Source organism: Nylanderia fulva, unplaced genomic scaffold (genome assembly GCF_048542155.1).
Source record: "Nylanderia fulva isolate GAGA-0341 unplaced genomic scaffold, ASM4854215v1 Scaffold7, whole genome shotgun sequence".
NCBI classification, from domain to species: domain Eukaryota; kingdom Metazoa; phylum Arthropoda; class Insecta; order Hymenoptera; family Formicidae; genus Nylanderia; species Nylanderia fulva.
Genome location: NW_028190807.1, coordinates 6,486,350 through 6,513,180, shown reverse-complemented (window position 1 = coordinate 6,513,180; position 26,831 = coordinate 6,486,350). Strand labels below are relative to the sequence as shown.

General features: G+C 34.7%; 4 protein-coding genes across 7 annotated transcripts in view; 2 read left to right on the top strand and 2 right to left on the bottom strand.

Annotated features, from left to right (window-relative positions):
* The first annotated feature begins 71 nt into the window (after positions 1 to 71).
* Positions 72 to 3,568, top strand: LOC114929691 (uncharacterized). Its single transcript, XM_029301328.2, is given in 6 exon segments — positions 72 to 653; positions 725 to 945; positions 1,081 to 1,417; positions 1,605 to 1,879; positions 1,881 to 2,160; positions 2,556 to 3,568. Coding segments are annotated over 6 exon segments (1,425 nt in total). The 5' UTR covers positions 72 to 650; the 3' UTR covers positions 2,865 to 3,568.
* Positions 3,236 to 18,685, bottom strand: LOC114929670 (putative sodium/potassium/calcium exchanger CG1090). 2 transcript variants are annotated; one of them, XM_029301279.2, is made up of 9 exons: positions 17,268 to 18,685; positions 11,569 to 11,994; positions 10,915 to 11,155; positions 10,506 to 10,618; positions 10,077 to 10,252; positions 9,740 to 9,966; positions 9,344 to 9,661; positions 8,859 to 9,092; positions 3,236 to 8,779 (listed from the first exon to the last, which is right to left on the bottom strand). In XM_029301279.2, the coding sequence occupies exons 1-9, from the start codon at positions 17,283 to 17,285 to the stop codon at positions 8,580 to 8,582; spliced, it is 1,953 nt and encodes a 650-aa protein (XP_029157112.1). In that variant the 5' UTR covers positions 17,286 to 18,685; the 3' UTR covers positions 3,236 to 8,579. The 2 variants fall into 2 exon arrangements, with proteins under 2 accessions (XP_029157112.1, XP_029157113.1); XM_029301280.2 differs by having other exon boundaries at positions 17,635 to 18,685.
* A 147-nt stretch (positions 18,686 to 18,832) lies between these two features.
* On the bottom strand, positions 18,833 to 20,538 carry Ttc1 (Tetratricopeptide repeat domain 1). Of its 2 annotated transcripts, none has more exons than XM_029301276.2 (5): positions 20,343 to 20,538; positions 19,818 to 20,125; positions 19,567 to 19,743; positions 19,268 to 19,453; positions 18,833 to 19,183 (listed from the first exon to the last, which is right to left on the bottom strand). In XM_029301276.2, the coding sequence occupies exons 2-5, from the start codon at positions 20,082 to 20,084 to the stop codon at positions 19,004 to 19,006; spliced, it is 810 nt and encodes a 269-aa protein (XP_029157109.1). In that variant the 5' UTR covers positions 20,085 to 20,125; positions 20,343 to 20,538; the 3' UTR covers positions 18,833 to 19,003. The 2 variants fall into 2 exon arrangements, with proteins under 2 accessions (XP_029157109.1, XP_029157110.1); XM_029301277.2 differs by having other exon boundaries at positions 20,392 to 20,538.
* An 830-nt stretch (positions 20,539 to 21,368) lies between these two features.
* Positions 21,369 to 26,831, top strand: part of LOC114929674 (endoplasmic reticulum metallopeptidase 1) — a 9,897-nt gene continuing 4,434 nt past the window's right edge. For both annotated transcript variants that reach the window (XR_014926099.1, XM_029301288.2), the window contains exons 1-14: positions 21,369 to 21,526; positions 21,786 to 22,219; positions 22,687 to 23,239; positions 23,308 to 23,435; positions 23,522 to 23,653; positions 23,736 to 23,856; positions 23,939 to 24,244; positions 24,348 to 24,577; positions 24,951 to 25,131; positions 25,256 to 25,440; positions 25,602 to 25,757; positions 25,950 to 26,155; positions 26,236 to 26,348; positions 26,630 to 26,805. Coding sequence is in view for 1 of the 2 variants with exons in the window: in XM_029301288.2 (XP_029157121.2) it covers positions 22,217 to 22,219; positions 22,687 to 23,239; positions 23,308 to 23,435; positions 23,522 to 23,653; positions 23,736 to 23,856; positions 23,939 to 24,244; positions 24,348 to 24,577; positions 24,951 to 25,131; positions 25,256 to 25,440; positions 25,602 to 25,757; positions 25,950 to 26,155; positions 26,236 to 26,348; positions 26,630 to 26,805 (2,490 nt within the window). In the remaining variant the exon portion in view is untranslated. The remainder of the gene's footprint in view (positions 21,527 to 21,785; positions 22,220 to 22,686; positions 23,240 to 23,307; positions 23,436 to 23,521; positions 23,654 to 23,735; positions 23,857 to 23,938; positions 24,245 to 24,347; positions 24,578 to 24,950; positions 25,132 to 25,255; positions 25,441 to 25,601; positions 25,758 to 25,949; positions 26,156 to 26,235; positions 26,349 to 26,629; positions 26,806 to 26,831) is intronic.

Sequence of the window (26,831 nt, the reverse complement as noted above, 5' to 3'; positions counted from 1 at the left end):
CGTGCCAATTTTATATTTACATATATAGGTATGTATATGGAAATATTTTTATTATAGAAATTCAAGAATTAAAATTATGAGCATAATGGAAAATAAAAAATTAAAATTATTTACATAAAAGAAATACGGCGAATTAAAATTATGTTTATAATAGAAATTCAGCAAATTAAAATTATGTATAATAGAAATTCGGGAATTAGAGTTATGTACATAATTGAAATTCGGCGAATTAAAATTATGTACACTCGCGGAGTAAAAATTTGTTTAGCGCGCGCGAAGCATACGCTTGTGTTATCTAGTTAAATTAAATTTTCCGTGAATTTGCGAATTAAACTTTGCGATAAACTCGAATCGAAACATGTTCGCATCGATTAAAAACCTGTCAAACTCGTGTTCCCTATCGTGCGGATGTATATAATTTTTCGTAATCATTTAACTTATAATTTTTCATATTTCTTCGACATTCATGTTTCATCTTCTTTTTTCGCTGATCGAATAAAATTCGGCATGAGGGATGCAAATTAAAAATTATGTATCAATAACGATTAGAAATCTGAATTCTCCTCGACAGAATTTTGATAAAAAATATATAAATATATATTAAATAGAAAAAAGATTTAGTAAAGCGAGTCAGAGCGATTGTAACGAATATGGTGAGTTTATGCTACATTTGAGATGATTGAGAGTTGCTTCTGAGCTATGATTGAGCTATGACTTATCACAGGAGACCATGGAACTGTACAAGAGAATGCCTGCGAATGGATACAAAGAGTACGCCGGATATCATCGCGGCGACTTCTGCTCCAATTGCGGGCAAAACGAGTACGAGGATGCGTTGCGCAGCATCGCGACACGAAAGAGAAGAACGAGGAGATACGAAAAGCATTGTCCCTCATGCCACTGTCCGCCCGAAAGACAAAGATCTTCTCCGTCTAGTGGACCAAGGTAAAATAAAAAAAATGGCTTCTTATTCAACTGAATTAATAAATTATATATATAATATAATTATATATAATATGTTATAATAAATTTTAATATAATAATAATAAATTATAATATATTGTTTCTTTGACCTTAAAGAACTTTGGAAAATGTCGAAGCTATGTTAAACCGATATGAATGCGTCTTCACGGAGCCGGTCAGCTCGACCATCAAGAAGTCGCAGAGTAGTCCTCTGTCGCAGAAGATATATTGGCACGATTGTCAGACTGGTGCGCATTCTCGTTGTCCCAGAAGGTCGTATCAGCAAGCCCGTCGTCAGCGAAGAACCGAACACGACAGATACTTATGTAGGATAAAGGGAGACACAGTGAATCCGGAACTGGTCAACGAAGATGTCGAAGCTTGCTCCAAATACACGCAATCGGCACCGACCAAGAGCTCGTTGAAGAGGCATAGTCACTTGAGAGAACCAGAGGTAAGGTCAAATTTTTTGTTTCGCAAATTCCTAAAAATTATATATATATATATATAATTCTTAGGAATTTCTTAGGAATTATATATATATATTATATATATAAGTGAACTATATAATTCACTTTGTAAAATAATCTACATAGTATAATCAGCTTTAATTTATCTGATCGCTTTAGACTGTCTTTCAGGGATCACCGGACGAACAAGAATATTCTGACGCCGAAAGCGAGATGTCCGCCAAGTACGCTTCGTGCGTTCGCCAGTCGAGGAAGAGAGAGGAGAAGGAATCGCGCATAATAAATCCACATCTCAGATCGTCGAGATATCAAGGTGTAGGCGGGAACGGAGAATATATCTCGGAGATGAGGAACACCGAAAGCGACGTCGACTATCAGCGGAACACGCGCGAGTATCAAGAAGCGAGAAAGCTCATTCTGGAATTTGAAGAGCTAGAGAGGCTGAAGGGCGAAAGCGGCAGCGGTGACGAGGGTAAACGAAGATAACGATAAGAGGCTCGACGGACGTAAACGCGATGTCGTGGCGAGAGCGACGAAGCAGAAGAGACCATCTGGCGACGCTGCGTCAAATGAGTCATCCGCATTGATCAAGGAATCAATTGAAGAATCCGCAAAGAAACTCACACTTAATGGGCCTGCGCATTTACCCAAGCTGGATCTCCACGCCACGAAGACTCGAATTTTGGAATCGATCGATCATATGCTCGACACCATGGACAACGCGGAAGTAAATATATAGGGTGTCCCATTTTAATCGATCACCCGCATAAGCTTTTTTATTTTTGAGTGTATAACTCAGATAGCCACAGAGTAACTGTTATAGCATTATTTTGCCGTCAAAATGACTACTTTTGCTATTTGGGAAAATGTTCCAAAGAACGCTTTTTAAGATCGTTTAAAGATCATTTTTGTTCTTTAAATGGAGGCACTATATTTTTTAAACAAATTGATTCCTTGTTTTTGTCATAAAAAGTTATAAAGGTAAATGATCTCTAGAAGTTGACCGTGGTCTATATATCGGAAACAAAATATCTCTTTAATATAGCTCCTGCAAATAAAAATTCATTTAAAACAACCGAGCCGAATATACTTTATCAATGTAATATTTTTCGTTTTGTCTAGAATGACGCACCGATGCGACAGGAAGAAACGGAAGAGACCATCGAGAATATAAGTCGTGAACTCCAGGAAAACGGCTGGCAATTATTGTTCAACGCTTTGACGATACACAGAAACTCGACAGACTCCAGTAAAAAGACCGTTCGTCTGGAATGTCTGAATCATATTCGGCAACAACTCGACAAACTCTACACCCTTGAATCGACTTTGGACAATTGCCCGCTTAAATTACAATCTATGTCGAATCACGATATACCATGTAATGAAGAATATCAACAGACGCAACTGGAGCATAAAATTGCGGAATCTTGAGTCCAAAAGGCCACATTCGTCATTTTTTTATGTTAAAGAACTGTGATAAATTTTAAAAATCCATACGTGGATTTTTTCGCAAAAATGTTTCGTAAGCATCGTGAATGCAGTTATAAGAACAAAATAATTGCAAACGCTCCACGCATACAAAAAAAGTATCATCATGGCTAAAAATATAGATTGTCAAAGTATACATTATTAACAATATTTAGCACGTGTTGTGCGAATCGATATTTAAGATAAACATATAAAATTTGATAAAATATAAATATTAATGGAACTTGTAAAAATCTGATGTTATTATTTGCTCGCAAATTTTAGAACTAGATTAATTAACACAGTAGTTAATTAGTTTATCTTTCAAGCCAAGATTTAATTGGTAGCAATAGCTTTATTTATTGTTGAAACGTTTTAAGTATACATCAGAGTACATAACTACTCTCTATTTTCTTTTTGCTGTCAAGCTAAATAAGGTACGTGTAATATTAAATTGTTTCCATTCGGTAGATAGTTCTCTTTGCGATGAGAGGTGCGCATGAATTCATTATGTAATATATATATAGATATATGTATATGTATTTTAGGCTCTTGCATTTGCTACGCATGTATACTTTCAATATACATACATACATAAACATATATGTATATATGTATATAAATAATATATTTTTTAAATCTATAAATAAATATATATATGTATAATATTTATATGTAATGAGATATATTGGTAGAACAATTATTTACATAACGTCGTAATAAGCTATGACTAGATATATATTGACGCGTTAGGATATAATTCTGGAAACTTGAATAACGATAGGAAAAAGACAAAAGTCGGAGAGATCCCGGTAATATCCGTATTACGTATTTTGCTTGGTGCACGAGATTAAATACACAGAAAAAATGGCAACGTGTCAAAGAATGAAAAGATCAAGAAATTCGAAAGTTACACATGAGAATAAAGCAAAATACGTTTATAATGCAAATTAGCAGCATATATATAACTATCACACTTTCTCGGTGGCAGCCGATATCGTTGTTATTCGTTGTACATACACTTTCTTTACGTTACAGTTAATTAATTTTTTTTACCTATATAAATTGTGTATACGTGTCAGCGTAACCCGTTTTATATTATACTTTCGCGAAGCTGCCGGTTTGTGCGGACGATCCGACCTGACCTGAAGACGCAAGAAGAGAGGCAAATGATGAGGATCTCCAAAGAAACGATGAGTTATTACAGGGCTCCCTCCACGCGATAATTACAGGTACACACGAACGTATTCGACGAAGACTGGGAATAATACTGCAGGTAGAGAGGAGACGGCTGTATAAACTTAATTATAATCAGGTAATATCTCGGTAATATAATATCTAAGTACACAATGTGTGATATAAAATCTATACGCTTATATACCATAGTAGGTTTCTCAACAACAAGATTACACGTCTGATCTCCACGCTTTGTTTCCACCCTCGCGTTTCACATATTACTTCGTGTTATCGATAATACGTTATCATCGTACGTATCTTGAGTTTTGTACAAGAGGTACCTTGCATGTATGTAAGTATGTTTCTGTGTAAGTATTACATAAAACGTGCGGAAAATAATTAAATGAATAAACGCCGGCTTCCTCTCGCGACCGCGATTCGGGAACCGCTTGACATATAAATGGATATATACATATATTATAAAGGACGGGCGAGTCACAACGAGAATTTTACGAATTATGAAAGAGAGAAACGTCTAAAAAGGTATTATTGACTTTGTTTACACGCTATTAAGGACACCGTCAAATTGATCGGGCGAACCGAATAATGATGAAGAGGACGCGCCTCTCCTTTGCTCGCCCTCTGCACTTTATCTATAACTACTACTTTCTAATAATTGCCGCAAAGTGAATTGACTCTAATGACATTCGGTTCCCGAACAATCGTGTTTGCCGTTCAGCCGGAAATTCAGTAGGTGGAAGGTCGCCGGAAAGATTAGACGGGTAGACCACTTAACGTTAAACTTAATCCCTTACACGTTTCCATTTTCGTTGATGATCGAGATGCGGACTCGCGAATCTCTTATTCATTCGTCAGCGGCGGATTTAATTCTTTCCTCAAAAGAAAGGGGAACGATAATCTGTCTGAGAACTCGATTAAGTCTTTCACAATCACATTTTTATCTGTCAACTCTTCTGTCAATGCATAATTTTTGTTTTATACTAACTACTGCTAGACATCTAGATTCTTTTTATAATATTTCTTATATTTAAATTATTCTGTTTATCATATTTCTTATATTCTTACATTTAAACAAAATAACAACAAAGATCCTTCTATTTTATTTCAGGTCCGAAGAAAAGGTCCGACACATTTTTGACATTTAAAGTTGGGATATCCAGATACTTATTCATTGACAGAAGCGTTAAATTGACGTCATCGCAGTTTAGTTAAGTATACTCTCCTTCGAGAGAGAGAAGCCTAAATTTTAAGTACTTCGCTGACGAATGTTCTTTTCGTCTCTCCTGTACGCAAACGAGAAGTTTATATCTCCTTTTTGAATTATGCGATCGATTTTGTCGCGATGCGATCCGCGAAATCGATAGCGAGACTGGTCCGCTTAACGTAGATCTAAGGCGCCTTACTAAAAAAATCGATCTTCGGCGCTTCCTAAATCCTGGAAGCCGATGCGCGTCGACGCGTTCGATGCTGAGATCATTCGCGAGAGATGATTGAGGAAGATATACTTTCTTTCTTTTGGCTCGGTATATATTAGCGGATTATTAAGGTTCGTGGTTCTTCACCAACGATGTTGGAATTGTGACGCCTGAGGCGAGAAACACGAAAAATTTTTAAATGCCATTTCGAAATATCTTTTCATTTAAAAATGACCTCTTATAAGAATTTTCAGCGTGTACTTTCTCGCCTCTGACGTCACAATCTGACATGCCGCAACGAAGACTCAAGAGCCTTAAACCAATAATTTTTCACGTCATCTCGACATGACATATACATATATTCGGCAACAACTCAAACGATCAGCATCAAACGCATCGAAACGCTATATTATTTATATTCTTGTATATATATATATACGTATATATATATATGCGTAATTCTCATCGCTCTAACGCGCTAACAATAACGGATAAACGTAGTGAACAAACACGTTGAACGTTCAATAATCGTAATGAGATCTCTTCTAAGCCTTTTCGCGTTATTTATATATATATAATATATTATATTACGTATGTGTACGTACGCTAGAGATTTTTATAATCACACTATAAAGCGTCTGCGCGATCCTTGCGATCTCTTACGGATCGCGTATCCGCGATCATTTTCGATTAAAGGAAAACAACTCTCGACGGACGACTCGCAGGATATATCAATAATATATAAAGACAATTTATATAAAGGAAATCTTTCATATAAATTTCATCGAGACTATCCGTACAATGTCCTATCGATTCGAAAGTCTCATTTTATCACTTTTAATTGAATGTAGTGTTGAAAAAAAGGATAAAATATTTTAAAGAAGACAAGTCAAAAGTTTTAATAAATATTGAATCCGCAAATAAATCGTTTTTGATTTGTATATACTTAATTTTTATATTTTTGTTATTTTTTATTTATTATTTTATTCATGCGAAAGTAAATTAAATCAAATTATAGGTAAGTTAAGTTATACGAGATATTGCAAATATCTAAAAAATATCTAAAAAATATGGCTCATATTTGCGAATCCATGTTTATCAAGACTTTTTAACTTATTTTGAGACATACTAAATCCTCTTAAAATATTTTACCTTTTTTCAACACCCTGTATCTCATCAAATCGATGTTTTCTTTTTATTTTAATATCTTTTCAGCTTTAATATATTTAACTCCTCTTCTTCTTAATTTCTTTTTCTGCGAGAACTCCATCGCGGAATTAATTAATAAACTTGCCCATATAACAAGATACCGATCCCGGCGCGCTCGAAAGATCAAAGGATCCCGGAAGCGGAGAGATACGCCGATTTTATACCGTGCGAGAGGTTCCTCTCAAGGAACGCGCAGTTATATATATAGTGCTGGTTGTAGATACTTTCATCGGATAAGGCTGCGTTAATTATTGTCTTTTTCAGCGCTCGTTCACCCTCGTGGAAAAAACCAACTCTCCCTTTGCCCCTCCCTCCTCATCTATTTTTTTCTTTTTTTGGTCACGAATGAAATTTCGCTTGCTCCTCCGTTCTCGAAAATTTCGGTCATTTTTTAAAATAATTTCATGAGAATAGTTTTTGAGAGTAGTTTTCATTTTTGGCTTATTCTTCGCGCGAATTTTTTTTAAGATATCCATTTTTATGCTTGAAAAAGATGTGATCTTACGTACGCTCACACTCACGCTAACAAGGGATCTCCTTTGATCTCGCGAAGTCTCGTCTCTTTCGGTCTACTTGAATGCCGGCAGCATTTTATCGGAAAAAAATTAGTAAATCCTAATTATTTTAATAAATAAATAATTAATTAATTAATTTCGAGGCGCACGAAAATATTTCTTATTTTGATATCGCATACATTTCACGCAATGCACTCTATATATAAAATATAGAGAGTTTGTGATATAAAAAAGACGTATTTGAAAAAAAGTCAAGTAAATGTCGAATAAAAGATGTAAGGATCACGCTTATTTGCATTGCGATAACAATAAGAAAAAATCTTGCATATACGTTCCGTAGAGACATAATAGTCTCCATAATTTCCATCGATATATTCGCATAGCACCGTTAACAGTCTTAACATTTAGCCGCAGACATGACGCTCCTAAGATCTATATATTCTAACAAGCCGTATATCTACTGTATCTTTTTTATAATCTATATAATGTTAGGATATAAAACGATTAATTGTCAAAACGCATTCCTTTCATGGTACTCAGGCATTTGCGCGATTATGGCTGTATAAAACGTATCACATCTTATATCTCGATTCGAACAAGTTTCGCGCGCGCGACACAATAAGGTCTGTGGCTAAGAGTTAAGATTTGAGAGAGAGTTAAAACTTTATAAACAATTACATTTTTTGAAACACGCCGATTTTTGATTATAGCAAACAACTGTCCGCGATACTGTCAATATGTTGGTACAGTTGTATTGTCTGTTCGAGAGCTCTCGTATCCCGAGAATTTTAATAATTCGTTACTTTAAAAAATTCGTAACTCGTCTGTACTTTCATGTGAGATTCAATTATACATACACATTCGACCGTGAGGAATCCGTATTCCATCAAACTCGTAATCGCGAACGGAAGCAAGCAAAATACTCGTTCGTCACTTTTCGATAGCACTAATAGGATACAATGCCTGTGTACTCACGCGCGAGCACGTATTGTCTGCATTCTCTACAACAACTCTAGAAAGAAAGAAAGCTCAAGCCCTGTTTTTTTCCTACCTAAAAAACCTGGAACGGTCACTCCAATTCCGCAACAAGCTAAAGACTATACTTCTTCTTCGGACATGCAACTAGCTTCTAAAACTCTCTTCCGTCTTCTCTCGTTCAGCCTTCGCTCATCGAGTAGAAAGGGGAAGGGTGAAGGGAACAAAGTCGCTGAGCGTTATTTCGCGATACCGTGCGCGCGTCATCGTTCGCGATCCGATCGGCCGAGACGACGACTCCTAGTTCCGGACGATCGTTCCGCGTTTGAGCAAAGCAAAGATGGGAAACGAACGAGGCGTATTTTGCATTAGAACGTGCTGGGACATACTGGAGGATTCATCTGGCCGAAGACGTTGAGCTCGTATAGTGCCGCGAACACGATGAATATTAAGTACCAGATCATCAAGACCACACCGTATCGTCGGTCCAGCTTCCAGCCGTTCAAGTGTGTCGCCAGCACTAGAAATACCACCGTCGATAGCAAAGAAACAGTGGAATACGTCAAACCTAGAATGCGAAAGACGTGTAAACGATGAAATATATATATTACAGATATGTAATGATGGATAAACTCCCTATATAATACCTCTGCTGGTGACGTTTACGTGCGAACCAGGCTGTATCATGGCGGTCTGTATAAACCACGGAAGACCGAGGCATACCAAAATGTCGAAAACATTGCTACCTACGGCGTTACTGACCGCCATGTCGCCGAGGCCCTCCTTTATAACCGCCAGCGAGGAAAGGGCATCCGGTACGCTTACACCAGCGGCAACGAAAGTCAAGCCCATGACGGTGTCGGGAATGCCGAGAGTGCTTCCTAATAGTAAAATTAGTCGCTTTACTAATACAGTTCCATTAAGGCTCTTGAGTCCTCGCCGATCATGTTGGAATTGTGAGAAAACACGCTAAAAATTCTTAGATGTGATTTTTAAATGAAAAAATATTTCGATAAATACGTATCTTTCTCGCCTCTGACGTCACAATCTAACATGGTCACGACGAGAACCCAGGAGCCTTAATATTGCACAAAAAACACTGTCGATTTGCATTTAAATGATAATCTATTACCTATGATTGTGATCATCCACACCATTATGTAGCTGTAGAAACTGATCCAGATCATCGATATACAGAAGGTAAAGGGATACCAGCTCCGCCACTTCTCTTGCCGACAATCAGGCATCGTTGCTCGACACATAAAATGAATGGGATACACCAGACCCCAGGTGAATAAGGTCCATTTATTGCCATCCGTGGGCATCACGAGAGGCGAGACTTCATTGGGATCCGGTTCTTTCGCTTTATAATATTCGGGTTGCTTCGGTACCGGTGGTGGTTGTTGTTGTTGCTGCTGCTGTTGCTCGATTGTTTCTTGAATGCCATTTCCTAAAGAAAGAAGAGGGTAATATTCTCAGATTTGTATAGAAAATACTAAAGGAAAATGCAAATAAGATAATTAAGTACCTTCCTGATTCTTGATTTGCTCGGTGATCGGTGAGTTGGGGCCGGTGTAGGATAACCGCTCTTCTTGTAAGGATCTGTAACTCACTAGGGCGCTCTCCTCGGCGGGTTCATCGTCTTTCGGCAGGAACGGAATGTTGTACGACTTCGCCCAACGTTCCAATTTAACGTTGAACGAAAGTGCCACGCAATAGACTGCGTACATGACCAACATGAACAGAGACTCTAGCCTGAAAAATTAATATTTTCGCGTTTTACGTATGTTGATTCGTTGTATTAATATTTCATATGAATTTCCACTCGGGATCGGATGCAATCGAGTTCAATCAAATATACCAACCAAGATATGGTCTCGTTGTAAATGGTGCCCAGCATCACGAGAATCGAGATGGCGTAGAAAAAGCAGTCTCGACAGAGAGGCCACCAATTCAATTTGGAGGCCGTAGCGGAGCATAGGCCGCAGATCGATATAACAAACATTATATTGAAAACGGCGCTACCGATAACGCCGCTCACCTGAAATGAACAACACGAGGTTTAATTATCGGACTCTTGTCCCGTCAATTATTGCGGCGGGAACATGATAACATCTGGTGCGTTTACAACTGCATAGACCCGCTAGTGACAATAACGACGAGAGTCCTTAATAGAACAAATATATAATTCGCCCGCTCGTTATGAAATATTGTTCTTCGATTCAGTTCACGCTTCTCAATAATTTAGTAGCAAAGTGTACAAAGCGCGATTAAGTGATCGCGATTGTACTTACTCCAATGTCATCCTTGGCGAAGAACACACCAATGATCACCGTCGCTAATTCAGGCGCGGAAGAACCGGCTGCCATGAAGGTCGCTCCGGCGACATCGGGAGACAGTCTTAATTCTGGAGAAAAAAGAATAATAAAGTCAGGTCACATGGAAGCTATCTTTCAAACTAGATGAATTTGAATGTATCGGGTAAACAAAGATAGCATTACGAACATTTTTCTTCATTGTAAAAGAAAACCATTAATCATGCTGAGATGATATATTATTCTCTGTTAATAACAAATATCGTTCATATACGATGAAACATGATCTTCTCTTGCGTGAAACTAGACCACGCGTAACATTATGTAACTTGAAAGTGAGATTATCTTACAACCGGAAGAAAATCTTGTACATATATGGTAAGTTTACCTTCGCAGATTCTATCCAGACTCGAGACGAAGTAATCGTCGCACACTATGGCGAGGCCCAGGAACGTATAGATAGCGACCAGAATGTGTATTATGAGTCCGCCGTGCTTTCTAGCCTCTGGACCCATCAACGGTCGTGGAAACTGTTCTATGGCAGGCGCCGAACAATTGGTTCTTCGAGGTCTCACGGTGGGATACGGATAAGGCTTCGTTACAGGAGTCGTCTGGATAGTCGGAGTAACCTGTTAACATTTTTTTAAATTAATCAATTATTATTTATCTAAAAATTAATTAAAATAATTTTCAATTAATCATCGAGCTCTTGTGCATAGTGCATTTACATGAAATGCATCCGCAGCTTTTTTTATCCGATAATTTACATATATATATGTATATTTAATATATATATATTTTTTTTTTATATTCATTATATATAATATTTTAATAAATATATATATTATATATATTTAATTTAAATTATAATATAAATATAATGTATAATATAATAAAATATATAAAATTAAAATAAAATATAACAAATTAAAAAAATAATATAAAATAAATATAATCTAAATACGATAATATGTAATAATATGATCCGAGTCTCTAATCTAATTTTCTTGAAAATCAACCCCTATTGGGTCGCTACACTAACCGTAGTGCTTCGGACATGTTTCAGCAAAGGCGGCTCGGTCTCCTTCTTCGGTGGCTCCTTTCCTTCCTTCGCCAGGTCTCGTATACTTGCCTTCTCGGACGCTTTCGCATCTCCGTGTCCTCTCGCCTTTTCATTCTTAGATCCCTCAGTATGAATTTTTCTTCTCGGCTCCTCGATGATTGTCGACGATTCCTCTATCGTCTCGTCGGTGGAGACGATCGAAGACTCCGTCGACTCCGACATCGAGCTGCCCTCGTACTGCACGGAACTCGAGGTGAGCGTCATCGTCGTCGTCGTCTCAGACGATGCGATCCTCGCGGAGGCGACGTACTGCACCAGGACGTAGATCAGGAACAGACCCAGTCGCAGGGGCCATCTCCTGCGACGAGCTTGCAGATTTCGCGGTCTGTTTCTCATTGTCTGTAACTGGAACGAGCATTATACGAGACTTTGCACCCTTCTTCTCTTCTTTTTTTTTCTTCGCCGACTACGCGGCGAAGCAAAAATAAGCATCTTAAATCGAGAGGCGACTTAAGTGCGTCTTCAGTAACGTTATATATTGATTATTTTCCCTTAACGGAGAGAGAGAGAAAGAAGTTGGGTCCTTGTCTCCAAGGACCAATTATTCGAGAGAAACGAGCTCTTCGTATATGAGTTACGTTTACGACGAGGAAAAACCTAAAAACCGATCGTATCGATAAATCTTCCGAGTTTATTCCAAGTCATATCAAATGTATCAGCAGGGCCGTCATTATGAAGACGCCTTCGAAGGATATATGATATTTCATCGTATAAAACAGGATATATATCCCACGATACGAGCCGTACTTTGGATCAACTTTATCGTTCGCACGTCATTTCTTAGAGCCTTTATATATATCGCTCGGTTTGATTTATCGACCTTTCGAAAAACGACACACTTTAAGCCTGATCCGACGTAGATTCTCCGTGTTTAAGAATTGTGTTTCACCTGCACTTGCTCATTAACGTTATTGATATCGCACACAGGGAGAAACGTAAAGTTCGCGTAGGCGTATACGTGGGTGACATGACACAGCATGTTTAGATATATATATATCTGTGTATGCGGGTGTGTATATGTAGATATAAGTCGATCTCATTCAAGAGAAAGAGAAAAATAAATATATTTCTTTTTATATTCAAGGGTGTCTGACAAGGTCACAGCGAAATTATACAAGTATAGATCTTGTTATTTGGAGGCAATTTTTCCTCAGCAAAAATATTGAGACAATTAATCATTTTCGAGTTAATAAAAATAAAGGGTTTTCCGCAAATATTAAGCCTTGTGGAAATAAAATATTAACAAAACCACATTCTCTAATTAATTTCAAGTAGAGTTTACTTTAATAAAATTTTAATTTAAGGTTTAGTTATAAAGATACATGATGGCAAAAATTGATAACATGCACAAAATGACGGCCTCCCTCGATATGTTTGCTGAGGAAAAATCGTTTCCAAATAATGAGATCTACTTGTATAATTATTTTCAGTGTGACATTTTATGTCAGATACCCTGTATATATAATAAAAAAATAAAATCACCATTTGCGAACATGTTATTATCTAATACACAGCATAGTAGATGGATAAATCGATGATATTATAAACTATATATAATATATATACTTAAGAAAAACATCCCCCTCTTGAATATGGGGAGCGTTTAAATGTTTTCGTCTCGCTTGTAAACAAAAATTTTTCATATTATAAAACTCCCTTCGGAAAAGCATCGGCTGCTGGATAAATAAATTATCCTGTGTGTTCTCACGTATAATATTCACCATACAAACGTTGCATACGTTATACGCTCGGAATTTTCAATATTGCGATGAAGAGTGATACGATGAATTAATTGCAAATTAAACAAAATATGTGATCACAGAGAGGTAGTGTAATATGCCGGAATATGCAAAGGAAAGGGTCCTTCGAAAATTTAATAAACTTTTATTTTAAATAAAAAGATTAAATCTCTCATAAAACACTATATATAAAAAATAATAATCGTAATAAAAAGGTTTAAAAGAAAAAAAGTATTATTTTTCAAACTTGGAGAAAGAAGATATTTTTTAATAAAGTAATAATTGCAATAATTTGCATGGAGTCTGCAAAACGTGTATATTACATGTGACGTAATGTAATAAAATGTCATGCGTATTCCGCGAGGGTAATTAAAATGTCGTAAAAGTGTCGCTCGGGAATTTTCGGGGTAATTTTCATCTGCACTTGAATATGTATATGTCGCGTGTGGAAAGAATAATTCGCTGCTGCATTATCTGCATGATTCATCGGAGATCAAAGGCATCCTGACGTGACTAATGCAAATAGAGATAGAAAGTCAGTCACGGCACATCCCCTAATCTCGTAATGCGTATGCAACCTATTTGCGGAAAAGTGACAAGTACATTCGAGCTAATTGTTACGGATTGTCTAATTGCTGTCGGCGAAATTAACAGTGTATATATATATATATATATATATATATATATATATATATGTATACACACATATACACCGGTAAATAATTTGATACGACTTTTAAACGACATACTCTTCGGTCGTAATTTTTTCCCACCGTTAACTTTGCAATTGTGGATTTTACTTTCGCGAAAGAAGCCATAAAATAAAATTTTAAATAGAATTGAATTTTAAAATAAATTCTAATTTTATATTTAAAAATGTTGAGGGATAAATTGTAAATTAATTTGAAAGAAATTTAAAATAGAGTTCGTGGATACTTATTGTTAGTTTAACCACTGCTTGCTGTAAGGAAGTTAGTTTGTCAAATTTCTTTCATTTTTAATCGCCAATTGTTGACAAACTTTTCGATATTTACCTTGAACATTTTCATTCGGTTATTCATTTCGGAATGCATATATATCAGACGATAGAGCTAACGAGTAATTTTCGCGATGCGATCTGTGCAATCGAACGTGTTTGCTGTAAGTAAAACTTCCTAAATCAAATTAAAAGCGTGGCGTTTATCAGATTTCCCAGAAGTACGAAAGAATAGAGTGTTAAATAAAAATCCTTTTTTTCGACAAGTTTGCTTGTGCAATTACGTTTGAGGGACTAACTTTTGTATCTATTGGTAAACAATTTTTGAAAATAAATGCACACATGAATTATTAAATAACCAGAACTTTAAAAAAATATTTGCTCTCGTATTCGATCGATAATGCTATACTGATAGAATATTCAATTGTTGTTACCAACAAACACACATTAATTAGTACATTATAGATTTTAGATCAATATCATATAGACAGATATATGTAATCTTTAACTAAAAATTTTGTATATACAGAGAAACATACACATGCACATTTTTTTGTTACAACAAAAATTCTGACGAATAAAATCTGAATATATATATATATATACTTATACACACACTTTTTTTTAATAAAATATAACTATGTGAGCCCGCAAAAAAAAGGTAAAAATCTAAAAATTTAATAAAATTCCACTTTTACATCTAAAAATATCTAGTTGATGAAAAAAGAGCAATCAGTACGTATGTATTTTTCTCTCGTGTCTCAATAGAGATATGCACGTGTCCATAAAATCGATATCTTTCAAGAAAATGCGTTAATTGAAGTGATGGTTTTCAGAGAAACGAATATTCCTTTACTAATTGGACCCATGTAGAAATTACATATCAAAAGAGAGGATATACGACGTTGAGACCTAATATCAGAAATCTAACTTTGCCATCGCTCTCTCGTTGACGATGAAAATTTTATTATTCTAAGCGCTTGTGCATTAATTTGCCACGCTTTTTACACATTTTATGTATACATATATATTTTATCTTTACAATAATTTTCATAATTATTAAATGGCAACTAATGGAAAACTTTAAACATCCATTTAAAAAAACTTCTCTTTTTTATTAAAATTATTATTTTTTAATTACAGCAAACAGTGCATTGCAAGATTTATAATCAATGTTAAGTCAATATTAATCAATATAGTCAATAAAACTATTGTCAAGAGCTTTGCTTATAAATTTTGTTCAGGCGAAACCTTTTTAATTAAATTCTTTTTATTTTAAGAGATACGAAGTCTAGAAATATAATAGTGTCATATACAATATTTCCATTCTTTTTATATAATTCCTTAATTAATTTCTTCAAATATAACTTCCAAATGAGAGATAACGAAAACTGTAATAGATTTTGATATAATTTTAAATTGAATATTGAAGAATTAGCTTAATAATTTTCTAAAAATAATCTAAAAGAAAAAAAATTTTATTAAAAATACATTGAAAATATTTATCATCAAAAAAGAGAAAATATATACTTGTAGAATCTCAAAGACTTCGCAAGAGTTTAAAGACACCTTTATGTTGCGCAAGATTTCTAGTTAAAAAACATTAAGTCAACATTAATTAATATAATCAATAAAAGTTATTGTCAAGAGTTTTACTTGTAAACTTTGTTCAGGCGAAATCTTTTTAATTGAATTCTTATTATTTTAAGAGATGTGTGAAATCTAGAAATATAATACTGTTATATGTTTTTATGTTTTTATATATAATTCCTTAATTATCCTAATTCCTTCAAATGTAACTTCCAAATGAGATATAACCGAAATTGTTAGCACATTTTGATATAATTTTAAATTGAACATTGAAAAGAGAATAGCCTGTGTGATGTATTTTTATATTATTATATTTAGAAGAAAAATTTCAATAAAAAATATTGAAAAATATGATAAAAGAGGAAATATTTGTAAATTCTCAAAAACATTTTACAAGAGTCATATATTTTCATTATTTTTATATATAATTCCTTAATTTTCTCTTTATTTTAAGAGATGTGTGAAGTCTAGAAATATAATAATGTCATATATTTTCATTCTTTTTTCCTTAATTAATTCCTTTAAATATAATTCCCAAATGAGAGATAGCAAAAACTGTAATAGCAGCTTTTGATATATTTTTAAATTGAATATTGAAGAATAGCCTGATGTTTTTCTATATACATTAATCTGTAATTCTATATGAATTATCTAGAAGAAAAAAATGTTAGTCAAAAAATATTGGAAATATATATATATGATTAAAAAAAGAGGAAACATTTGTAGATTCACACCTTTTATAAGAGTCATATATTTTCATTCTTTTTATATAATTCCTTAATTAATTCCTTTAAATATAACTTCCAAATGAGAAATAGTAAAAACTGTAACAGCAATTTAGATATAATTTTAAAACATGTATTGAAGGAGTATAGCCTGACGTTTTTCTAAAATTATCAAAAATATTTTTGGAAATATATATTTATTATAAAAAAAGGAAATATATATACTCCTAAAACCCAAAGATTTTTTACAAGAGTTCGAATGTGAAGATACCTTTTGTGTTTAACCTAATTATACATTATTCTAGTCTCGTCTCTTCCTTCGATATTCACGCAATAACTATCTCGTTCGAAGACACAAAAATGACACGAAGGAGACGAGCAGCTTCGAGAGCATCGTATCCTTTTTCGAGAACCGAGGAACCAACCGGAGAATCGTTATCACAAGGTGGTGGGAGGTTCGAGGGATACTCGATAACAAAAACCAGGGTAAAATCAAGTGACCTAATTCCGTCCGCGAAGCACCGTCGGAGTGTCGTGATTCGCGAAAAGTAGAACTCGCGAACTTATATGTCTAAAGTTCCGGCTTACCCCTTTGTCGCTGTACATCGTCGTCGTCCGCGTCCCGTTCCAACCGGAAGACGTACGAGGGAGACGTACGTCAGTCGCGCCGGATATAGGTAGCGGTACGTTGATAATAACTACCCTAGGGTGCCGATGGTAGATGCACCCTTATCACTTCTCTATGCGTATATATATAGATATAGAAGGATAGGAAGAGAAAGAGAAGGAGAGAGAGAGCGATTTCGCGGGTGCTTGAATCGACGTTCCGAGCGAGTCCTTCCTACCGGAAGTGTCTTTCATCTGTCACGATCGCGCTCGAATTATCGATTCGAAAACCTACCCGCCACCGCTCCCGACGTCGTCGTCGACGAGCGAGTACTACCAAAGTACTAACCGAGTTCCTCTTCCCCGGTATTTACGCCCCACGACTGCGACTCCGTCCTTCACTATTGCGCACTGCTGTCGCGCGTGTGTATATATCGCACGTACGGTCTCTCCCTCTTCACGCTCGTGACGTGTACCGTCCTTGTCTCCCACGAGCACAAGTTACGTCGCCCGGGGTAGCCACCTGTCAATCTAAAGCTTCCCTCTCGCATATGTCGTATCGATATAATTATCTCACCGATATCTCGAAAAAAAGAATTCAAATAATGTATTTAAAAAAATTATTATTAAAATAATATATATCAAAAAATAATAATTATGAGCCACCTGTCAATCTAAAGCCTTCCTCTCGCATATGTCGTATCGATAATTATCTCACTGATATCTCGAAAAAAAATAATTAAAATAATGTATTAAAAATATAATTATTAAAATAATGTATTAAAAAATAATAGTGTGTAAAACTTAACGCGTTTTTTAAAAAATTCTAGTATATTTTCATTTATTCGCTTTAAATATTTATTATTGAATTTTTATCAATTATTTATTTCGACGATGACGGAATACGAGGTATAGCGGATGACGTCATATATCGGTTCGTTCCTCCGCGCCCTTGTAATCGTTCGTTGCACCTATCTCGCGTGACTTTTAAAATATCTTTCAACAATGAATTAAAGTCGTTCCTCCTCCTCTCCCTCGAGATTTCGCTGTATTTAATTTCTTGTTGCGTGATGGAATGAGAATATATTAAAATTTTCTCGTTGTTTTAACGACTACTTATCACCTAAAGGAAAATATGGATATACTTTACTCGAGTATTTTTAATATTGAGACTTTACTTCCGGTATTATGTGATCGCCTTTGTAAATCTTTTATCGATTGATATCGATTACCGATTCTCTATGATCAGAGTTTCGTTCGTTAACTTGAGAAATACCTATAAAGTCGTTCAACTTCGGTACGAGAAGTATGGCTAAAATTATCGGCGATGCATATAGCTCTGGTATTATTATTGAACCATAGCTATATCCAGTCTGTTATATCGGCGCCAAATATAGCGGAATTTCCAATGTTATGACTCACAATAGCTATCTGTTGTAACTCGACACAAAGGAATATTTCAAAATCTCGACTAGTTTTGTCATTGATAATTTTAATCTATAAAATCCAACGGAATGTTTTCCCACCCAGTTTGCATAATCTTGATCTTATATCGCAAGAATATTTTATTAATATCTATATTTTATTACGTGGGTCTCTTTTTAGGGAGATAAAATCCCCAATAGGATTATAGTATATATAAATATATCTTAGTTCTTATGGATAAGTGAGACATTTTATCCATAATCCTTATAAATAAGAAATATATAACTAGCTTGTTACATAGGGTTCTGATGAAACTTTACGGAATAACCACCACTGTTGGGATCTTGCTGCAGCTCAAAGTTATTTGTAGAAAGGCCAAACGGTTTTAATACCATATTACCTAAATCTTTAAGCTTCCCCAACATTTCTGTTTTTAATTTTTCATTTCTTTCATTAATCAATGGAGGTAACCTCTGAATGAGTAATAATTAATACATTAATATATTGTCGTAAACGATTGTTTTAAATATTTACATTTTAAGCAAGTAATACATTACCCTTATAGCATGATTAGCCTCCGTGTGATTGGGATCAAATGTTAATATTTTCTTGAAATCTTCTAACGCTTCATCTAATTTATCTGTCTCTTCGTACAATTGTGCTCTCCTAACATAAGCCTTTACATAATTGGAATTTAATTCAATGGCTTTCGTACAATCAGATATCGCAGAATCCTTCTCCGTCTGAAAGTATTTATTTGTTAATAATGACTAGATATATAAATACTAGATAAAATTATAAGATGCAAATATTGTATATTGTATGTGTTAATGGTTTGATTTATTTCAATACATACCTGACATTTTGCTTTTGCTGCTGCTCTGTTAGCATACAATATAGACCTTTCTTTACTGTACGCTAAAGGACAAATTCGCAATGCTTGCGTATATTGAGATGTTGCTTGTACGTATTCACCATTTTTGAAAAAATCATTCCCTGTCTGTTTTAAATTTTCCGCCTCGCATTTCATTGACTGTGAGAAGAATAGATAAATGTACAATAAATTGTGTGATAATAATTACACAGAAACACATCGCAAACATTTACCTCCTGTTCAGCCTCCGTAAGTAATAAATCTCTGTCTTTGAGAAGATCCTCGTCCACATCCTCTGAAGGATCTGTATTTTGTGCATCATCATCCTCACCTTCGTTGTGCTCCTTATCCAGGATATCCCAGGAATCACTCTCTACGTTTCTCGATTTTGTACTCTCGTTCGCGTTGATGCAGGAACTTTCGAGATCTCGGGTAAGTTCCTCGATGACCTCTTCGTTGGACTGAAGTCTCCCCGATTTGTCAGTCGCATTATTATCCATTGTTCGAGCAGAATGCAAAATTAACAACGCACTGCATGAATCTGCGGAATTAAATATCGACGGAATTTAATCGATGTGTAATACTTATGTACGTAAATATACAAAATCAGCTGTGTGACGAAAAACAAAATCGATGAAACTGGCGTTTTCAACACTCATCACCCTGACGTTTCTAATCGTGCTTTTGCACTCAACAATAGAGCGCGTGTCGTTCGATCGTTTCTAACCAAATTTCGTACGTGTTGATTTGGAAGATACCTTATTACTTATTATTAGGATAACAGATTCGCCGTCTTTGCTTTCTTACAATTTTCTTCTCTTCCTCCGAATCTTGATTAAATACGTCTATTTCGCATTTTAGACGCGAAAATTATAATATGGATGTATCGCGATTACAAACGTGACTTTGACGATGACAGGTGACAGCTGCGCATGTGCACTTTGAGTGCAGATAGCGCGCGAGGTGCAAACGAACCGAGACTGTGAGAAACACGAAGAGAGGAAACCACATGTCGAATATCGCGACGCGCAAGAACCAATGAAATCGCAGCTTTTCGCAGAGAGAGTTCATTCATCTTTTCAATCAATGATCGATTTGAAATTCACAACTTCACGTCATCGTCATATGAATCGGAGAATTCGTGCGATAGACACAGAATTTTGAATGAAATGTATCATAAGGTAACGTTTTACAATTTATTTTTCGGAAAATAAAACATACTCCAAAACGTGTGAAAAAGATAGATGTTTTTATAATAAATAAGATAGGAGAATTTTATCTTATTGTTTATTTCTGTAGATCTGATATTTATGCATATCTGATTATCTTTTGTTGATTATATCTACTCTCTCATAAATTATATCTCATCGATTATTATATATATATATGTCCGCAATTAACTATATTATTACATACTATTATATTCTACTATAATATATATATGTTTATACATTCATTTATTCTTTTTATGTATAAAATATATACTTGCATATATTTTTCTCGTATGCATTAGTTTTTTCTTCAATTTTATAATACGCGCTCGTGTTTTTCACTCACACGTACCTATCTAATACCTATAAATTGGCATCAGAAATTTATTTATAATTTATATTAAATTATTTTTTGTTCCAGCGACAAGAGATAAAATTCGGCGCGTGCGATAAAAAAGATATAAAATAATAAACCGCTATTTTCATATTAATTTCGAGAGCATGTTTCGCAAGAATAATATAATATGTCCAAGTGTCGTAATCGTATAAATTAAACTGATTAGCGATAATATGCATGATATCAGTGTCGAAGGAGTATGTCGAGCAAGGCCATGAATAACGTAATAAATACGACGCGATAAATTGGCCGAGTACTTGAGATTATTTATTAGAAAGACCCGAAAGAGCCGAGCAAACGGACGGATTCCTTATTATTAAGGCGTGTACATTATGTAAGTATATATATATACATATATATATATATATATATATATATATATATATATATCTCTTCTCGAATTCGCTGACGTGTAGTTATTCGCGCGAATAAATATTTTATAACGATGATGATGATTGATCGATCGTTGCGTTGCTCTATTAGGCGCGAAACGAAAGAAGAAGGATGGAAGATGACAGATCAGCTGGACGGCTGGATGACAGATCGCGCATTCCCGATTAATTAATTTTTCTTGTTTCCTCTTTCTTTTACAGATTACATTTTTAGAATATATTATTCAATATCAAAGTGTCTGGCATTCCGCAAATAACTAAGGCAACTAAGAATAGCAATCGATAAAACGAGGAAAGGAGAGGGAGCGAAAATTAGAGGGTAGCACGAGAGAAGGAGCGAGAGAGAAGGGGAAGTATATATCGTCGTTTATATTTGACGCACCAGCTCGTTCTCGTTTCTGTCGCGCGAAACGAGAAAACGCGAAAGGATCTTACGGCCTCGCTGCGTGAATGCGTGTTTGTCTTCATCTTCTTTCACATCCCCGATGCAGTGCAACGCGCATTTATATGCTTCCCGATGCGGCGAACGAGACTGATGATTGAGTAACAAAATAAATTGCTCGACTCGATCTCACCAAGATTTGACAGTTGTATCGCAAAAGTGCCTTTCCTGTCATTAACGCGCACGTAAAATGGTAAGTGAATTATTATCGGTCCAGTAAAGGATCCAACGTCAAATAGGATTTTAGCTTTTGATGAAATTTACTGATTTTTATTTATTTTTTTCTTATGTTGCAGCTTGTAAATTGTTGAATAAAAAATATAGTAGCTTCAAAGCTAAATATTATTTTATTACAGTTTTTGTTCAGCAAGTTATAAGTTACGACATGTGAGAAAATCAACTGATTTATGTAAGTTCAAAAACGCAGTACTAATAATATAAAAGTATCTTGGCAAGATCAGGTGGTTTTCTCATATGTCGTGTAACATATGATATGATCTACAATATATGAAAAAAATAGCCAATTCCATCGAAAGCCAATATCCTATGTATTTGGTGCAGGGTCCTTTGATGCGTAGTGCCTTTTGTGCAAATTAGTGTTTTTTTGCTGTACAGAAAGAGATTGATGATTTGTTTTTTTTCTTATTTTTTTTTGTTCAGTTCCAGAGAGACGGAACGAGATTGAGACAACGCGCGGCGAAGAGGACGTTAACCGAATTACCTTACGAGAATAAGATCGCTTCGAAGAAGCAAGACGTACTGCCAAATGAAACCCAGCATCTACTCTTCGTCCTCACGTTCTTTCTCTTCGTGTCGTTCATCATAATCGTATTGGAGAGAAATCTGCCGGATCCGATAACCATCGATACCGAGAGATTGTATCCAGGGAGATTTGTTGCTGAACGAGCACGTAATCACGTGGTAAACCTAACGTCGATCGGACCCCGTATCGCCGGCAGTTACGAGAATGAAGTCCTAGCTATTAAATTTCTCACGACAACGATCAATAATGTGATTGAAACGGCGCACGAGAATCATAGGATAGTCCTTAATATTACCAAGCACAGCGGCGCATTCCCACTTAAGTTTCTCGATGGCATGACCAACGTTTACAGGAACGTGCAAAATGTTATTGTCAAAGTTGGACCTCACAGGCCTACCATGTACAGCTTGCTGCTTAATTGTCATTTCGATTCGTTTATAGAAAGTCCAGGTAAACTTATTGTATATGCAAAAGAGACATCTCTTCCTCTATGCCTATTATTTCAATAAAAATTTCAGGCGGTTCGGACGATGGTGCTGGCTGTGCTGTCATGCTAGAGATTTTACGAATAATTACTCAAAGTCCAAAAATATTGAAGCACAGCATCATATTTTTATTTAATGGTGCAGAGGAGAATATATTGCAGGTATATTAATTTTATGTCACATTTTGTAAATCATATTTATAATTGAGGAATGTAATTTTGTTCTCACAATATATAATATTTTACAGGCATCTCATGGCTTTATAACGCAACATCCTTGGGCAAAGGAAGTTAAAACATTTATAAATCTAGAAGCATGTGGAGCCGGTGGTCGTGAATTATTATTTCAGGCTGGTCCTCACAATCCTTGGATGCTTGAGGTATCATCTCATCTATATTGTTATTAATTTAAATTTAATTTAAAATTCATTTCTCATTATGATGTGTATATATTTTGCACAGGTTTATGCCAAATCTGTGCCATATCCTTATGCATCATCGTTAGCTCAAGAAATATTTGAGAGCGGCATTGTACCTGGTGATACTGATTTTCGAATATTTAGGGATTTCGGGAAAGTTTCTGGTGAGTTATAAGTTTTTCATGTGACACACATATTTTATTATTTTATTAAAATTGACTAATGTATATGTGAAATTTCACACAGGCGTTGACTTTGCATGGTCAAAGAATGGCTATGTGTATCATACAAAATTTGACAATGTTGATCAGATACCACTGGGAACCTTGCAAAGAACCGGTGATAATATTCTCGCTTTGACACAAGGAATAGTGTTTGAAGACCATTTATCAGATCCGAATGTGCAAGAGACACGTGGAAATCTCGTATTTTTCGATTTTTTGGGCGCATTCGTTGTCAGATGGCCACAATACATTGCTAGTACAGTTAATATCACCAGTTTAATTACAGCTGGGTATTCTATCTATTTGAATATGCAGAATGCACGTAGAAGTAAGAATATATAATCATTACTTAGATTCTTAGAATAGATTTCAAAAATCCGTAGCTAGTTTTTTTAAAACAAATATGAATAATATCGAATTGTCGAATATAGATATTAAGAGATGGAATTACATGAGACATGTGACAATGTGTGTTGGAGTGGTTATCATCTCATGGCTGGCATCCATGTTTTCTTGTACATTGATTGCCCTAATATTGACTAAACTGGGAAAGGTAATGAGTTGGTACGCAAGACCGGCCTGGCTATTTTTTCTATACATTTGTCCAACCACTTTTGTGTCGATGATCGTATTTCTGCACATTGGATCGAGACAGAGAAAGGCAAGTAATAAAGATATGTGACAATCTCTCATTCAATTAAATGATTAAATTTAGATTCTTTCTAAAGTCTGTATACATTTATTTATATTATATTCATATTATTTTAAAAACATACAATTTATTATAGTTTTTCAATAAGTAATATAGATATATGTGTAAAAATATCTTAAATGAATTTGCGTGATTTTCAATAATTTTGAATAAATTAGTCAAATTTTATTCAAATATCTTATCTACAGAATGAATAAAATTTTATTTAAATGTCTAATGTATAGAATTTAAATCTAATTATTTAAATAATAGCAAAAAATAAATTTCCACTTAAAAGCTTATTAGGATATGAAAAATTTATAAGATAATTGATAATTTACAGGAAGTTAGCTCTGTATGGATCTTGCATCAAATATACTGTGACGCTTATGCCGTAATATGGATGACGATACTTTTCGTATGTGTTTTATTCGAAATTCGATCAGGCTTTATACCGTTGCATTGGGTCTTATTCCCTGCGATCGGAAATATCGTACGACACTATTTTTTCAACAAATGGAGAGGTGAGTATAATTATACGATACAATTCTTATCGTTTTTATGTGCTAACATTGGTAATTTCATGTTTCAATCACTTTGAAGCATTTATTCTAATATTTAATATAAAGCACTTTTATAAATTTGTAGACTGGAAATGGCTTTGTTATCATTTGGGATCGTTGAGTCTGTCTTATATACAGTCATTTTACTTAGCGCTCGGTGCTCTCTATCTCTTTATCCCAATAATGGGACGATCTGGCGGCAGTATTAATTCCGAAGTCGTAATAGCTAACATGTTGTCAATATTGTTCTGTCTGCTATTTAGCTTCACGGTAAAATATATATTTAATAATAATTCAATTCGTATTTTGCATGAAGTAATTTGAAATGTTTAATTTTTAAGCACTCTTCAACACTATATTAAATAACAATAATATCTATATATATATTAATATATATAGATAACTGTTGTGACGTTTCAATGTGTTTTCAGTTGCCAATAGTGCTTCTAATAAAGAATGCAGAACGAATTATAAATGTGATAGTTGGGATTTTCTTAATTGCTATTGCTGTGTTAATTTTAACACCACTGGGATTCCCTTACAGTGGCGATCCATTATCGCCCGCACCACAACGATTTATGATCGCGGTACAATATATAGTTATTTTTCTTTTTTTGTAAAACTTCTTATATAATTAATATTTACAATTTATTATAAAATTTATAATTTAAGAAATTTTGTGTAAGCATATTTATATTAATATTTTTTAAGAAATTTATAATTTCTTATAAAATTTAATACTTTACTTAAATTACAGATATCTTTTTTGTGATTTTCAGCACAGTCAACGCCAGTTTTATGATGCAGATGGTAATGTTAGATATTCCGGTACTGGATATTGGTCGGTGGATTTAGATATGAATAGTCCTCACAGCGTAGAATCGATAGTACCTGAAGTGGCTGTCGCGACACCAACTGTCAGAGACTGTGAGAAAGAATTATACTGTGGTTTTCCATATTTAATGCCAGTCACAACTTTCTTGTGGTACTTATCAAAATTAGATAATTTAAGAATAAGATTGAAAATTATAGAAATTGTGAGAAATTGTACAATTTTTTTTATAGGAAAACGAGTTGGATTCCTGGACCCGCCCCGCTTATAAGTATCCCTACAAAACTCGAGATTATTTCAAAGACTGCAAAACAGAATATGATTAATTTTACCTTCAATGTTACAGGTAATATATTTTAAATATAAATTTAAAGTGTAAGGCAATAAGAGCCAAATCGCGAATGACAGTGCGTTATCCCAACGAAACTAAAATTTTTTCCGTTAGAATTAAATACCTGTGCACAAGGCACCAAATTTTACTTGGTCACGGCCAAGACTTAAAATTGAAATAATCTCTACAAGAGATTTAATTCCATATATCCCCATATATTTTAATTTTTACATATCTGCAGCTACAATTACAATCTCAAATATCTCTCTATAAAAATTCATTCTATTGACTTTTAGGTCCTGATCACATGAGTATAATTCTATCTCCGTATAAAGGTGTTCATTTAGAAAAGTGGTCTGTGATTGATGAGAAACCGTTGCAAGGTCCAATGTGGAATGATAGAGAAACTTACTTCATCTATTATGCATGTGCCTCAGATTGTATGCCATATACATTTTCTATCGAGTTAAATGTGAGTTTGTGATTTTAGAAAAGAAA

Coding starts and splice junctions, on each gene's coding strand:
- LOC114929670 (XM_029301279.2), bottom strand. Junction 10,619..10,914: donor TCTGGATAGAATCTGCGAAG/GTAAACTTACCA, acceptor TTTTTTCTCCAG/AATTAAGACTGTCTCCCGAT. Junction 9,967..10,076: donor TACAACGAGACCATATCTTG/GTTGGTATATTT, acceptor TTAATTTTTCAG/GCTAGAGTCTCTGTTCATGT.
- Ttc1 (XM_029301276.2), bottom strand. CDS start 20,084: ATGGATAATAATGCGACTGACAAATCGGGGAGACTTCAGTCCAACGAA. Junction 19,454..19,566: donor CAGCAAAAGCAAAATGTCAG/GTATGTATTGAA, acceptor AAATACTTTCAG/ACGGAGAAGGATTCTGCGAT. Junction 19,184..19,267: donor AGGCTAATCATGCTATAAGG/GTAATGTATTAC, acceptor TTACTCATTCAG/AGGTTACCTCCATTGATTAA.